Source organism: Neoarius graeffei, chromosome 15 (genome assembly GCF_027579695.1).
Source record: "Neoarius graeffei isolate fNeoGra1 chromosome 15, fNeoGra1.pri, whole genome shotgun sequence".
NCBI classification, from domain to species: domain Eukaryota; kingdom Metazoa; phylum Chordata; class Actinopteri; order Siluriformes; family Ariidae; genus Neoarius; species Neoarius graeffei.
Window position 1 is genome coordinate 51870716 of NC_083583.1, and position 16807 is coordinate 51887522.

Genomic DNA, 16807 nt, shown 5'->3' on the forward strand with positions numbered 1-16807 from the left:
ACCCAGAGTAGCTGAGATGGAAAACTTTGAGGGCGATTTTCTCCCTTTTCTGTTTTAAGAAGTATACACTTTCAAAAGGCCACACATTCTTCAAATATTGTCAGATCTCCACATGGAAGGCATCATTGGAAAGCTTAGAAACTGTACTTTCTGAATCTGTCAATAACTCAAAATGCCCCCGGGCAGACATGTGTCCCTGGATTCTGTGATCTGCCACAAATGTGACGCTCCAGAAACTCAATCTGCTCAAAGGAAGGTCAGTTTTTTTAGGGGTGTTCACACGGCAACTTTTACTCCGGTGTAGCACCGGGGCTGCCCCGGTAGAACGTTCACACGGTACAAAGTTATACCGGTGTAGCCCCTGAAAGCTGCTTAAACCGGTGCAAATCTAACCCTGCTCGGGAGGTGGTTTAAGAAATTTACTCCGGAGTAAATGCTAGTTTGCGGGGCAGCACCGATATAAAATGGGACGTCTGAACGCTACAGGGGTAGACTCGCTACGCGTGAGGAGGGTAGATTACATACGGGCATTGCATAATTTGCATCCTGGTATTTTGCGCTTCCAAAATGACGAATATCAACAACAACAGAACTGCGTGTCTTCCAGTGTTGCCAGATTGGGCGGTTTTAAGTGCATTTTGGCGGATTTGAACATATTTTGGGCTGGAAAACGTCAGCAGTATCTGGCAACACTGGTGTCTTCATCCACGTTGTTTTCCCGGCGCTTGATGATGCCATGACAACCGGGAAAAGGAAGTACATTTTCACGCATGCGCATATTTCATTTCCGCATTATTACTATCATATAGCACGGTCGCAAAAACTGCCGTGTGAACGCAAGTAGGGCTGCACCGGTGCTAACACGCTTCTCTCTAGTAAGCAGGTTTGTGACATGTGAACGCTCCACAAAATTTACACCGGTGTAAGATATATCGCAACAAAATACATCGGTGCAGCACCGATGCAGACATGTGCCGTGTGAACACCCCTATAGCTTCTCTAAAGAGCTAAACTGTTTTCAGCTGTGCTAACATGATTGTACAAGGGTTTTCTAATCATCCATTAGCCTTCTGAGGCAATGAGCAAACACATTGTACCATTAGAACACTGGAGTGAGAGTTGCTGGAAATGGGCCTCTATACACCTATGGAGATATTGCACCAAAAACCAGACATTTGCAGCTAGAATAGTCATTTACCACATTAGCAATGTATAGAGTGGATTTCTGATTAGTTTAAAGTGATCTTCATTGAAAAGAACAGTGCTTTTCTTTCAAAAATAAGGACATTTCAAAGTGACCCCAAACTTTTGAATGGTAGTGTATATTGACAAAAGTTTGTGGAAAGCTGACCTTCACATCTGTATGTGGTTCTTCCTTAAACTGTTGCCAGCGAGTTTGAAGTGCACAGCTGTAAAGGGTGTCTTTGTATTCTGTAGTGTTACAATTCCCCTTCGCTGTAACTAAGAGGTCCAAACATGTTCCAGCACAACAATGTCCCTGTACGCAAAACGAGGTCCATAAAGACATGGTGCGTCAAGGTTGGACTGGCAGAACTCGAGTGTCCTACGCAGAGCCCTGACCTCAACCCCACTGAACACCTTTGGGATGAACTGGAACACAGACTGCACCCCAGTCCTCCTCGCTCAACATCAGAGCCTGACCTCACTAATGCTCGTGTGGCTGAATGAACACAAATCCCCACCAGTCACGCTCCTTCCCCAAAGAGTGGAGGTTATTGTTGTAAGAACAAAATGGGGACTAAATCTGGAATGGGATGTTCAGAAAGCACATATGATGTATATGTGAGGGTCAGGTGTCCACAAACTTTTAGCCATGTATGGTACTATGCGCTAAGCATTTCTCTAAGTGTATTCTTCATCAAGCCAGTTGTGTAAAAAGCAACAAAAGCAAACATTTAATAAATCAATCAAATATCTCCCCAAAATTATTGAAAAATAGATAAAAAAAATAAATCTCTATAATAAGCGGCAAAATTTGCTTGTTGGTTTTGAGCTAACGTCGCCATTTCTGGACGGATTTTCACCAAATTTGGCAAGTAGGTCCGGGGATGACCCGGAATTTTGCAGATATAAGCAAAATTCATATACGGGCCCCAGGGAGGTCTCCGGGTGGCACAACATCCACCCACCCCCTCTCTCAATGCCTTTCACGTTACATTTATCAACACAAATTCTCGACAGATCTTCACTAAACTTGGCACGTAGCTCCAGGAGATAGCCACAATTCGGCAAAACTCAGAAATTCCGTATTTGGGCCCCAGGGGGTCCCCGGTGGGCCCCTGGGTGGTGGATGTTTGGATTTTTGTTTGTCTTGGGTTAACATCGCCATTTCTCGACGGATCTTCACCAAATTTGACATGGAAGTTCTGGGGGCAACCCAGAATTTTGCAAAACCCGGGCAACGCCGGGTAACCTGCGAGTAAATAATAATAAAATAGCTTCTTAGGTACTGATCAAATTAACTGAAGATTTACGATTCCCTTGAGAGGGAGGTTTAATGTTTCGTTTGTGCATGTTTCGTAAGCTCATTTGGTCTTGAGAGGAATTATGAATGAGTAACATGTCAGTAAACGCAAGGCTGACTTTCTGCTTAAACAAAAGGATGGTTCATACTTACTATAAGGGACACATTCATACTGGACCTCAAGGTATTTGTAAGTTCCTGGGCAAGGGTCAGGGAAGACATCCGTTCCCGTAATGACAATACACTGGGTTCGATTATTGCACCTGAGGGAGGAAAAGAAGGAGAGAGAGGAAGAGAGAGTGTTATAAAAAAAGGTGGAAAAAATCAGCTAGGGATTTTAGTGTGCACCTTTAGAGCGCACCAGCGCTCGACTGCCAGTAATGCAATTGGTCTTGTTGTGCTCGGGTCAATATGAAACAAACAGCGTCATTCGAGTAAAAGGCCAGTGGATTCAGAAAAGAATGGCTTTGTTTGGGTATGAAAAGACGAGACTGAGCATTAGCAGAGAGCACGGACGCCACAGTAGCTGTCTCAGACAAAAAGAACAATCCAATCGAAAAGTGTTCATGATTAAATTAGAAAGATTTTGTGTGTGTGTGTGTGTGTATCACATGCTGATTAGTCCAATAGAACAATCTTTATAAAGCATTTTCTGTTCACTTTCATACGGCGTATTGTGGGCTTGTCCGGTTTGGTTTGGTAAACAACATTTCGCAGAAAGGAAAAACAAAAACATTATAATTAAGCATCTGAGCAGCTTAGTTACAATGTAAATTATGATTGATTAATCATAGTGCCTGCCATTTGAAAAGTAGATCCCTCTCTAGAATGTTAATGATACAGACTGAATCATGCTGTGTGCTCAGTGGGGCTGTCTTGTTTATGATTTTTTTGGACTTGTATTAAAAATAATAATAATAATAATAATAATTTAAAAAACCCTTGAAGCATTCATTTCACTACGGCCCCACTGATATCTCAGACAGTTACCACAAACCTACACAACCGCACTGGGTAGTTCCCTGCCCTGATGAGGCTTAGCATTTTATCTGTCGTCTGTAGCCTTTAATCAATATCTCTGTCTATGTGCGAGTGCCTACTATTTCAATTGATCGCTGAACATCTATCTATAGTACATCGGTTAATGCTGTAGAATTTCTGCACTGCTTCTCTCTCTCTCTGAGAGTGTGTGTGTGTAAGAGAGTTATTTTTGGTAGTGAGAACAGATGTGCCTTCCCTGAAAGTAGTCAACATTTTATGAAAGAAAAAAGAAAAGAGTAGTTGCTCAGAGGCTAACAGATTCCTAAAGCTGAACACGCCTGTGCACTAAAAGGTTCTCAAGCTGTGGCAGAAGAAACAGTACGTGTCCACACGAAGCGGTGTCCGAGAAGGCGGAAGCCAGTCGGTTGTCTTACAAGGCAGCGCTTTGACATCTACATAAGGAATCTGTAAGAATGGTTTGAGACCGGCTTCAGAGGCAGCATGCCTCAACATGTTGCCAGGATACCGAGATACGCTAACCTTCAAGTTAGCCTTCAAGTCCACAGGCGAGATCAAGGGTGGGCAATATGATATAAATATCCGACCATGATTTCTACATTATAGGATTGCTCAAAAAAAAAAAAAAAGCCAGCAATTCATTACAGTCGCATTTCAAAAGCTGGAGCCGACCCCAGCTGACTATGGGTGAGAGGCGGGGTACACCCTCGACAAGTCGCCAGGTCATCGCAGGGCCGGCACAGAGACAAACAACCATTCACACTAGGGCTGCACGATAAATCGTTTAAAAAAAAAAAAATCGCGATCTCGATTCACACATACACTACCGTTCAAAAGTTTGGGGTCACCCAGACAATTTTGTGTTTTCCATGAAAAGTCACACTTTTATTTACCACCATAAGTCGTAAAATGAATAGAAAATATAGTCAAGACATTTTTCTGGCCATTTTGAGCATTTAATCGACCCCACAAATGTGATGCTCCAGAAACTCAATCTGCTCAAAGGAAGGTCAGTTTTATAGCTTCTCTAAAGAGCTCAACTGTTTTCAGCTGTGCTAACATGATTGTACAAGGGTTTTCTAATCATCCATTAGCCTTCTGAGGCAATGAGCAAACACATTGTACCATTAGAACACTGGAGTGAGAGTTGCTGGAAATGGGCCTCTATACACCTATGGAGATATTGCACCGAAAACCAGCTAGAATAGTCATTTACCACATTAGCAATGTAGAGAGTGGATTTCTGATTAGTTTAAAGTGATCTTCATTGAAAAGAACAGTGCTTTTCTTTCAAAAATAAGGACATTTCAAAGTGACCCCAAACTTATGAACGGTAGTGTACACGTGATCTAATTTCGAAACACAACGATTCTTAAGCATTTTATTTCACGAGCGGCATCACAAACAAATGCTCCCATTTCTTCCCGGATTTTTTCAAGCACCCCTAAAGGCAGCACTGCCGCTGACTCCTCCCTCGACCTATGGTAAAGCGTCTTTACAACACGTGATTCAGTCAGTGGAGGAAGCCTGCCTGCAGTTGAGTGTGTGGAAACCAGTGCTGCCAGACTGGGCGGTTTCCCACCCAATTGGGCGGTTTTGAATTCTACTTTGCGGGCAAAAAATGGCTTGGGCTGGTTGACAAAAATTGGGCGGGTTTGACGTTAGTTCGGCGGGTTTTTATCAGATGTTTATAAATATTTCGCACCATAGACCTAGTTTACCCAGTACCCCTTAGGTATTTTAAACAACCAAAATCGAGCATTGGCCTAAATTAATCATTAACAATAAACAATTTCATTAAGTATTATTTAAACAAAAAAAAATCGTCGATGTAACTGTAAGACTAATATGAATGTGTAGCCTAGTAAACTAGACCCAACCGCCTAGCGGCCAAAAATATTTTTTGCCTAGCGAGTGGGTCTAGCCTCGCACCATATAAACAAAAACACCCCGGGCATCAAATCGTGCCCGCCAATCACAACGCAAGGTTTTTGTTTGGATTCTTTGGGCGGGCTTTTGCAGGAGTGACGACAAAGCTGCGCGACGCTGGAGAAAGCACAGCAGGAAAGATGGCTACAGCTAGTGAACAGCGCGCATTTGACTCCGCTTTGGAATCAGTTTTAGAAGAATTAGACTTTGAGTTTTCGTTGAAACATGAGCAGGAAGAGGCTCTCCGCTCATTCCTTTTCAAGAAGGACGTTTTCGCTGTTTTGCCGACCGGCTATGGCAAAAGTCTGATCTACCAGCTGGCTCCGCTCGTAGCCAAAAGGATGGGGCTAGTTTGTGCGGTACGAAGAATTAATAAACAGCTTTGAAACATTACTTTGATTGTTTCTTATTTTCCCGTTATTTTAAATTTAAGGGAAATTATTTCACCAAACACCACTAAATAAAAACTCTCAAAAACAGTTTAAGCAAACCCTTGAAAAACACTTGGAAAAAAATGTGTATGTGGTACAGACTCCAAACTTGTGGTCATTATCTCCAAACTTCTTAATATCTTGAACCTGTTTATTAATTAATACGCATTTTGAAAAATTATTTATTTCAAGGCCTCCCCCACTGCTTTCTGTCGCTCTGACTACGTCACAGTCACTGTTGCGCTGATTGGTCAGAGCGTTGGCCTATACGCACAGAGACAGTTTGAAAGACAGCGGTTTGTTCCTCCTACCCGCTTCGGAAATGTCTACGGATCGAGGCCAGACTAAATATTCACATTTAGTCTGGCTTGCCAGGCTAATGAATGTGTGTAATGTAGTGCAGAAACTGAACTCATAAACTAGTAAATAAGAATGACACAATCCAGTCTCCATTTTCTCTTCTCATGTTACATTCAGCCATGCATCGTAGCCTAACTTTTTCTTTAACTGAAGTATATAAAACAGATACAATCTAACAAATCCACAAAAATCAGGATAACAGATGAAGAAAATACATGGATGTAGACAAAAATAAATTAAGCAGAATAACTAGGCCTATTAAATTAATAAAACAAACAGGATAAATAGAAAGATAAATAAATAAAAGACAAATAAAAAATAAATAACCTCAGCAATGCAGATGTTATAAACAGTGCAATAAACATTTTATATTAAAAATCGTGCCAAAGAATCGTGATCTCAATTCTAAGCAAAAAAATCGTGATTCACATTTTTTCCAGAATCGTGCAGCCCTAATTCACACTCACATTCACACCTACGGTCAATTTAGAGCCACCAGTTAACCTAACCTGCATGTCTTTGGACTGTGGGGGAAACCGGAGCACCTGGAGGAAACCCACGCGGACACGGGGAGAACATGCAAACTCCGCGCAGAAAGGCCCTCGCCGGCCGCGAACCCAGAACCTTCTTGGTTCCAATGATTGAAACCAATCATCTCTGTTGGCCATGGCGATTTGGAGTTCATCATATGTGAGCCCAGCATCCTCAAGTAATGATGTACGTTTTTGCAAGTCTTCCTCTGGCACGTCTCCCATGAGGTGGTTGCTATAAGAGCACGTCAGCTCCGAGTTCCTCTTTGCTGCGCCAACATAAAAACTACTGATCGATATTTGTTTTAAAATGTATTATTGGTTTCATTTTTATTTCAACGTTTTATGATGTAAAGACTGTAAGAAAGGATAATTTTTCATTCTTTTCGAATTTATTTTACAGATTAAGCCCGTGCAATTTTTGTTCACAGTGCGTCCGCTGCTTCCAATCATTTTCATCTCATCTCATCATCTGTAGCCGCTTTATCCTTCTACAGGGTCGCAGGCAAGCTGGAGCCTATCCCAGCTGACTACGGGCGAAAGGCGGGGTACACCCTGGACAAGTCGCCAGGTCATCACAGGGCTGACACATAGACACAGACAACCATTCACACTCACATTCACACCTACGGTCAATTTACACTACGTTCACACTGCAAGGCTTAATGCTCAATTCCGATTTTTTTGTGAAATCCGAGTTTTTTGTGAGGTCGTTCACATTAACAAATATATGCGACTTGTATGTGATCCTCAGTATGAACAAAAAGCGACCTAAAAGTGTTCCGCATGCGCATTGCAGGATACGATGACGTCATACGCAGTGAGCATGGCCAGTGTTTACGGAAGTAAAACCGCCCGGTTGCGGTATGACCCATCCAATCTAGCTTGAATAGCTGCATCCCCCCAAATGGAAATCAGCTCCCTAACCTCTGCGTCCTTCCATTGAGAAGATTCAGAACCTTCACAGCCCGAAGCGTCCCTCGCATTGATGTCATGCGCAGGGGCACAGATACGTTTTTTGAACTGGGGGGGACAAAAAAATGGGGGGGACAAAGCTGCCAGCAAACCAACCCCAACCCCGATATGCCTGTCAACTTGTGGGTTACCATAGCAACCAAGCTCGAGCTCGCAACCCGTGCAGTCTGCGCAGCTCAACCAACCGAATATCAGTCTTTGTTTTGTTTTATGTGAGTTGTTGCAACTATGTATACACTGCCGTGCACCTCAATAAACCGAATGGTAATTAGTCTTTTGATTTTTCCGTGACGTTTGCCTTATGCAAAGAAAGACAGCATAGACGTTTTTCCTCCCTATAAGTGGGGGGGACCGAACGAGGTGAATTTAAATCTGGGTGGGACTCGTCCCCCCCTCTATCTGCGCCCGTGATTATGCGCCATGTTGTTGTAACTTTTTTTGAGAGACCCGCCGCCTACTTCAGCGCAGAATAGTGACGTTTGTGGCTTGTTGATGACGTGTAAGTCGGATGAATGCGACCTGGCGGTTCAGACTGAAGTCGCATATGAAAAGAGCGGATAGGAATCGGAATTAGGACCACATATCCAAACGGCCTGGGTCGGATTTGAAAAAATCGGATCGGTGTCGTTCATATTGTCAATAAAAGATCGGATACAGGTCACATATGGGCGAAAAGATCGGATTTGAGTCACTTCAGCCTGCAGTGTGAACGTAGCCTTAGAGTCACCAGTTAACCTAACCTGCATGTCTTTGGACTGTGGGGGAAACCGGAGCACCCGGAGGAAACCCACGCGGACACGGAGAGAACATGCAAACTCCACACAGAAAGGCCCTCGCCAGCCCCGGGGCTCGAACCCAGGACCTTCTTGCTGTGAGGCGACAGCGCGAACCACTACACCACCGTGCCACCCTTCCAATCATTTTGCAATTAAAAAATCATTTTGCATTTACGAAATAAAATAAAAATAAATGCAAACAACGTATTTGTCCGCAAAGTGTCCCCTGTCTCCCCAGTGTTTTCTTCCTCCATGTTGAATTACGGGGAAAGACAGTATGAGAGGACGATCAGCCAGATGAAGGTGCTTGTTTGTACAGGCTCGATGTTCTCCTCTCTCTCTGAACGCAGCTTTAGAAGGCAGGACACTGTAGCGCTGAATGTCTGAATCACCCTACTGGCATTTTTCTAACCCTTTTTTTTTTTTTTTTTACTTCTCTGCACTTTTCCCCCTTTACTCAGCAACTAGCTAGAACAATAAAGTCCTCTTGTTTCCTGCGTTTTTACTCCAAACAACGTTATCTGAGATGGATTGCTGTATACAGCAGTGCAATATTGGCTATGCAGATGCTGAAGCACAGCTGTGCGATCGTCTTGGTCATATTGAGAAGCAAGGACAGTGCACAGACAGAAGCCGTGGTGTGAAAACTGTCCCTCATATGGATTTTTACTTTATTAACACACCACATGTGTGATAACAGATGAGAGCGCGAGGCCTGTTGCTCATAAAAATGAATGATCGTGCTGCCAGAAGTTGTAACACACACCTTTAGCTGCTGCATTAATGAGCCAGTTGGCTCTTTTTATTTGTGGTGCTGTTAATGAGAATCGTAGAACACGGTGTGTGATATATTTCATTTACCAACACTGTCTATACATTTACATAATGGAATACGAGACTAAATTATCGCTGTTTATGTACGAAGGACAGTTTATGTTTCCATGGAGGACGAACTCACTTGTTGCCTGAAACAACAAAAAAAGTAGAAAAGCTTTTACGAGGATATTTCTCGTAATGTGATGTCTTTATAATGCACAGTGATGAAAAGCGAAATGAGTCTCATTTCCTGAGTATATAATACATAATAAACATGCACTCTGATATCTGCATTTGATTCTGATTAGTCAAAAGGTGTTGATTATTTTTCTGTGAAAGCAGCCGGTCGAATCACAGGCGCATATATTCATGTCCTCATTCTAATACATTATCGTTTCCATAGTAACAGCACAGCGAGAGAAGGAAAAAAAATGCTGTTTAACAAATTAAAACATTATTGTTGATATGCTGGAGCTTTCTGTAAGGAGACAACTGCTGAACGTTTATGGAAGGAGTCTCCAGTGTGAGTGCTTTGCAGAAGTAAAGCTGTTCCTTTACATTTTGGCAGCGTGACTTTTAGATAGAGGGGAAAAAAACTGAGGCCGATGAGGGAAAGATAACAGGAACAGACTCTGCACTCATTGCACAACATTAAATGTAGCTATAAACTGATTTTTAAAAAAGTATGATGTGTCATTTTTAATCAGTTAAATTATATTTTTCGCGGTGCGGTTTCCATCCAATCCTGCGCTCTGATTGGCTGGCGAGCGGGTCCGTATCCTATGATAAGGACCCCGGTTACGGACCTCTGGCGACTCGCTCGTTCACAACAACAACAAACATAGTCGAATTTTTTGTCAACGTTTATCTTTTTTTAATAAGATTTATTTATAAGATTATCAAAAATCTTATAAATTTTTGCCAGCATTTCTCAGAAGAATAGCATTAATTTTACAGCATGGATAGCGATAACGACAGTGTTCACAGCGAAAGCGAGTTTCATTACCCTGAGGAAGAAGAAATAAAAGAAAACATTTCACGAGAAAGTTAAAAACCTCTAACTTGCTAACGCCGAGCAAAAACATGGCTGAATCCTGAATGACTCCTATTTGTATAAACAGGGGACTACACAGGCGGCAAAATGTAGTTTTTTTCCTGCCATGGAAGTGCACTTGTATACCGAGGAGGAAGCCATTTGCATTACAGCCGTGAATGAGGATTCAAAATGGCGGCTCGGCTTGGTTTTCCCTTTCAGGTGCTCTCGTTTTCTGTTAGAATTTGGTAAAGAAAATAATAAATACATTATTTACCAGCTTAAGGTCGGTCCGTATGGTGAAATACTGTGACCTCGGCCTTGAATACTGACCTCGGCCCAGAGGGCCTCGCTCAGTACTTTCAAGACCTCGGTCACGGTATTTCACCATACGGACCGACCTTAAGCTGGTAAATAACATCTACATCTCATCCTGTTCTACAGGGTCGCAGGCGAGCTGGAGCCTATCCCAGCTGACTACGGGCGAAAGGCGGGGTACACCCTGGACAAGTCGCCAGGTCATCACAGGGCTGACACATAGACACAGACAACCATTCACACTCACATTCACACCTACGGTCAATTTAGAGTCACCAGTTAACCTAACCTGCATGTCTTTGGACTGTGGGGAAACCGGAGCACCCGGAAGAAACCCACGCGGACACGGGGAGAACATGCAAACTCCACACAGAAAGGCCCTTGCCGGCCACGGGGCTCGAACCCAGACCTTCTTGCTGTGAGGCGACAGCGCTAACCACTACACCACCGTGCCGCCCGGTAAATAACATGCATATATATATATATATATATATATATATATATATATATATATATATTTTTTTTTTCACATTTGCAAATATCTATGGTATGAGATGAAAAAATACTTCAGAGTGCTCGCTGTATCACACCACCCCATCATTAATTATTTTCCTATAACAGCATGTTCTGAATTGTTTCTTTCCTTAACTGTATTATAACGTACACAGCAATAGGATTTAAGACTGTTGGCCATATTCCTAATAGAAACAATTCAAACTTGATGTCAATAGCATCAGCAGAGATTCCTCCACCACCAAGTCTATTCCTGTTTCTTACTAATTTATACAAGGCCCTTAACAATTATTGGCACCCACTGTAAGTAAAGATTAGTAAAAAGTGTGAGAAAAAAAAATCCACCTTTTGGTGAAGTCGTTTCATCTCACACTGAAAAAATGAGAAAAATCCAACCTTTAATTGGAATACATTTTTTTCATACAAAAACAAATCCCTCATCAAGAAATAATTATTTTCAACAAAAGCACATGTGCCACCATTATTGGCACCCCTGGAAATTATAGTGAGCACAATGTAACTGAAGCATGTTTCCCATTTAAATTGTACATGTTTGAGTTGGAGTGTGTACTGTAGGAGCTTTCCAGCTGTAATCCATGACTTCCTGATCAACTGGGGAACAAATATGAGGTGACACAGAGGCCAAATTCCCTTAGTCATCCATCAACATGGGAACGATAAGAGAACATATAAACCAAATGGAAAAGTGTGTTGACCTTCATAAGTCAGGGAATGGTTATAAATATATAACTACTCGCCTGAAAATGTCCATTTCTACGATTAGGGCAATAATAAAAAAAAAGTGGAGACCAACTGGAACTGTTACAAACTCACCTGGAAGAAGACCCAAGTTTATTTTGCCCCCACATACACTGAGGAGGAGGGTGAGACAGGCAAAAAAAAAAAAAAATCCCCAAGGATCACTGTTGGTGAATTACAAAAAACAGTAAAATCTTGGGGTTTCCAAGTCTCCAAAACCACCATCAGACGCCACCTCCATGGCAACAGATTTATCACAGGAAAAAAAGAAAGCCTTTTCAGTCAGTTAACCACAAACGTAAGCACCTGAACCTTATGAAACACTACGACAGCTTTGACTGGAACCGTGTTCTCTGGTCTGATGTAACAAGGATGGAGCTTTTTGGTAAGGTGGGTTTGGGGTAAAAAGAAGGATGGATTTAACCCTTTGATGCAAAACATGGGTCAAAATTAAATTTTTAATTTGTTTATATAGTTAAGGATCTTATCAGTCTCATTTTATTACATATTCATTAATCTATCATGGCTGGTATATCACTTTTTTTTTTTACACAATGAGATACTACGGTATGTCACTCTAGGACAGACCTGGGCATTTTACGGCCCGCGGGCCGCATCCGGCCCTTTGGTTCATTCTGACCGGCCCGCGTAAGGTTAATGAGAAATTACAAAATAAACGTATTTTCTAATTTTACCTCATGCATGGACTGAATATGCATTGCTTTTATTTTGAAGTTGTGTTCAACAAAAACGCAATGCGCGCGACATGAACATGACATGAAATCCCACGAAACCTAATCCTGCGATAACTACTTCCGTAATTTGTCCAGACCAACCACAAACTTGCACGTCATCCTTCAAACGGTCCAGCCAATCACATTGTGTGACGTCACCAGCAGGCGCCGGAGCCGATCTCCGGCGAAAAGCACCAAATGAGGTGATTAAACTACAAACGTGAGCATCATTATTATAATATGATGTATCTTGCTTGATATTTGGAGTAGAAAGACAATATTGTGATGTCTTTATTGTGTTTTGGGGTGAATGTGACTGAAAAAAAAGGTACAAACGTTGACATTTTGTTAACCATTGTTTTGGGAAATTTGATTGAATAAATGACATTTTTTGTAAGGCAACCTCGTTTTTTCCATACTCTTACCAGTCTTAGCAGCTTGTAAAAACAATGTTATTTACTGCTTTATATAAAGAAATACAATTAATATTATGCAGAATTTAGTTCAGCCTTTTGGTCCGGCCCTCCACAAAATTTTCTGTTTCTCATGTGGCCCCATGGAAAAAAATAATTGCCCACCCCTGCTCTAGGATATGTTACTTTGGTACTGTCTAATGTTTATTGTTTTTAAACATTTCTGTAATATTTTAAATGTTTGTATGTTAAGTGTGTCCTTTGTTTTAAATGTTTTGTATGAGTGGAGATCACTTGGCTGCACACCAAATCTACCTTTGAGTACAAATAAAGTTATCTAATCTAATCTAATCTAATCTAAAGTGACCCGGCTGAGTTTTTATCTTCTATATCTTTGCAATAAATTAATTCCATCATTCAGTATTCAAGGTATTCCTCAATTAACTTGTTTTTGATCATCATACATCCTTATTTTATTTTTTCCTTTCTTACTTTTTGAATAAAAACCCTTTTTGTATCACTACCCTTCTAATGCACAACATGGGTCAAAAACGACCTGCATTCATTTTCCAGGTTATTTCATGTATGGCTGAGTGTTTCTATGATCTACTTTTGAAATAAATTCATTTTGTCATTTACTTTTCTAAATACGCAGTAAATATCTTGTTCTTGTTTAGCACAAATCGTCATTTGTATTTTTCCTTTCTTAAGTTATGAACAAGCACAGCTTTTGTAATTCTACATCAAGTTTACACACATGGGTCAGAACCGACCCGCATGCATTTACTACAGCGTTTGGTGGGAACTGTGAATTGTGCTTGTGTCAGACATTTCACAGCTCAGCACAGCGCCCTTTGCCCATCTCATACATGGAAGTAATGTTTTTCAATTGTTCTAACATTACCTTAGAAAAAAATTGATTATGTTTAGGTTACCATGAGAGTGAGTAGATTACTTGTCAGAAAGTTACAAGTAATTACTATTAGCTACCGAGCTGTTGACATATTCTACTTTAGTTAGCTAATTTTATTGTAGTTGGCTTAGCTAACTACATAGTTAATAAATAAATAACTGGCCCCATTCACTGCTAAAGTAATTACTTGAAACAAATTATTATTATTATAGTATTAAGACATTTAATTTTAAATCACTCTTGGATGACCCATGTGTAGTAATATAAAAGGTATTTTTGTTCATAAAGTAGGAAAGAAAAAATTAAATTAATGATTTGTGGTAATTAAAAACAAGATATTTAAATAATACTTGGAATATTCAATCATAAAATAAATTGATTTCAAAAGACAGAGCAAAGAAAAACTCAATCAGCATGAAATAACCTGGAAAATGAATGCGGGTCATTTTTGACCCATGTTGTGCATTAGAAGGGGTGTGCATATGTTTTGCATCAAAGGGTTAATGAAAAGAACCCGATCCCAGCTGTAAAATATGGTGGAAGTTCTGTGATGTTTTGGGGCTGTTTTTCCTCCAAAGGCCCTGAAAACCTTGTTAGGGTACATGGCATCATGGACTCCATGAAACACCAGGACATTTTAAATCACAATCTGGCTGCGTCTTCCAGGAAACTAAAACTGGGTCGTGATTGGATCTTCCAGCAGGACAATGATCTGAAGCAGATGTCACAGAAATGGTGAACTGGGCACAGGATCAAGCTTCTGCCCCGACCATCTCAGTCCCCTGACATGAACCCCATTGAAAACCTGTGGGGTGAGCTGAAGAGCAGAGAGCACGAGAGAGGGCCGAGGAGAGAGTGTGTAAAGAGGAACGGTCTCAGATGCCCTGCTCTGTATCTCCAGCCTTATAAAATGTTATAGGAGAGACTTGGTGCTGTTTTACTGGCAAAGGGAGGGTGTACAAAGTATTAAATGCAGGGGCGCCAATACTAGTGGCACATGTGTTTTTGTTGAAAATAATTATTGCTTGATGAGGGATTTGTTTTTCTCTGAATACATTTATTTCAATTAATGGTTAATTTTCTCATTTTTCAGTGTGAGATTGGGGGGGGGCAATAATTGTGGAGGGCGCTGTGCACCACAAATACCCTTAAAATACACTGCAAACATAAAGGAAGCTATTGAAGAAAAAAATATTTCAGACTTTTAACCTTGCTGTGACCTCAACCCTTTTTGGATCGATTCCGAAACCTAATCAGTTTATCTGCTGCTTACAATGATGATTCAACAAACGTTCAACCCGTCCTTCTTCAGACACTGTGCTAACAAGAATTTCAGATGGACAGACGGACAGACAGACAGACGGACGGACGGATGGACAGCCTGAAAACACAATGACTCCTCCACTCGGTGGTGGAGACATGAAAAATGTGGAAAGCCGATATAATATACAGTTATAGCGACCTGATTGCATAATTCCAATGAGGTAAGAATGCGCTATATTTCATGTATTCAAAAGCTAATCTTCCAGTATTTGACCTTTAAAGAGAGCTAAGCATCACCTCTGCCGGAGCATCACACGAGCACACAGTTGATTAAAATCTCTTTCCGAAATAGACCCATGGCTGACAGCAAAGGTGTTTACAGAGAAGATGAGACTGTCTTACAGATCACACACACACACACGCTTCTTGTCACTGGGGCTTGAAAATGTAAGCGTAGGACTGTAGAAATATGCACTGAATGGTTTCTGCTCCAAACCCCCACCCCAAAACGTGCTGTTATATTTATTGTGAGGTCTATGGATGTGCGATATGTTAAAAAAAAAAAAGACATTACAGTTCTCAAGGGCATTTCCATGATGCACGATGTATCACAATGCATAGAACTGCTTATAAACCGCCAGCAATACAACACCGTTTTAGTGGTGTAGCAAAACACTCCAGTCACAGTTTGATTTGATTCACAATACCGGTTTCATGATTTCAGTTCAATTTGTGTGAATGTGAGTGTGAATGATTGCCTGTGTCTATGTGTCAGCCCTGTGATGACCTGGCGACTTGTCCAGGGTGTACCCCGCCTTTCGCCCGTAGTCAGCTGGGATAGGCTCCAGCTTGCCTGCGACCCTGTAGAACAGGATAAAGCGGCTAGAGATAATGAGATGAGACATTGATTCTCAGAATATTTTGAACCAAAATATCCTGAATGAAGAAAATCTAGAACTGAAAAGACTCCTTTTTTATTTCTAATTCATAAACAATACAAAACAAAGTGCATTTTTGTCTGTATAAAGCTAAATAAATCAAACATGCTACGAACAAAGGTTTAAAGGTAGACTGCCTTTCAGATTTTTCAAGTTTAGATCATAAAAATAATTTTCCCCGACACACAATTATTTTTGTTTAGTGGACTGAAAGCTACTGAATTCGAATCACAGACTTCCAGTTTTATTAGTTTTTTTAAATAGAATAATTAATGAATTTACAGCCATGTGGCCCTAAATTCTCCGCTATTTTTTCCTGCTTCACCATGACCCAATTCAAGATACTACATCATGCATGACGTGGTGGGCTTTCCCCGTTCGCGCAAGGCATTGTGGGATACAAATTTGAAACAGGAGAGAAAAACAGAGGATGTGAATGAAAGTGAAAGACCGACTACAGTAACGGAAAGCGAGAAGAAAAGACGTTATGTTATATACGAAGGAAAGGAAACGCAGGACCAAACTAATAAATATCGGAGGTCAGCGAGCACCTCGGTGTGATCAGCTGTTCGTTTAGCAACAGAATGATGGAACTGTCAGTGCACGGTCAAAGGTAAACCTG

At 41.1% G+C, this 16807-nt stretch overlaps 1 protein-coding gene across 9 annotated transcripts in view; it reads right to left on the bottom strand.

The window, feature by feature from the left end:
• Nucleotides 1-16807, bottom strand: part of adgrl2a (adhesion G protein-coupled receptor L2a) — a 244320-nt gene that overhangs the window by 89206 nt on the left and 138307 nt on the right. For all 9 annotated transcript variants that reach the window (XM_060941582.1, XM_060941576.1, XM_060941575.1 and 6 more), the window contains exon 4: nt 2639-2748. In XM_060941582.1, the coding sequence (XP_060797565.1) occupies nt 2639-2748 (110 nt within the window). The remainder of the gene's footprint in view (nt 1-2638; nt 2749-16807) is intronic.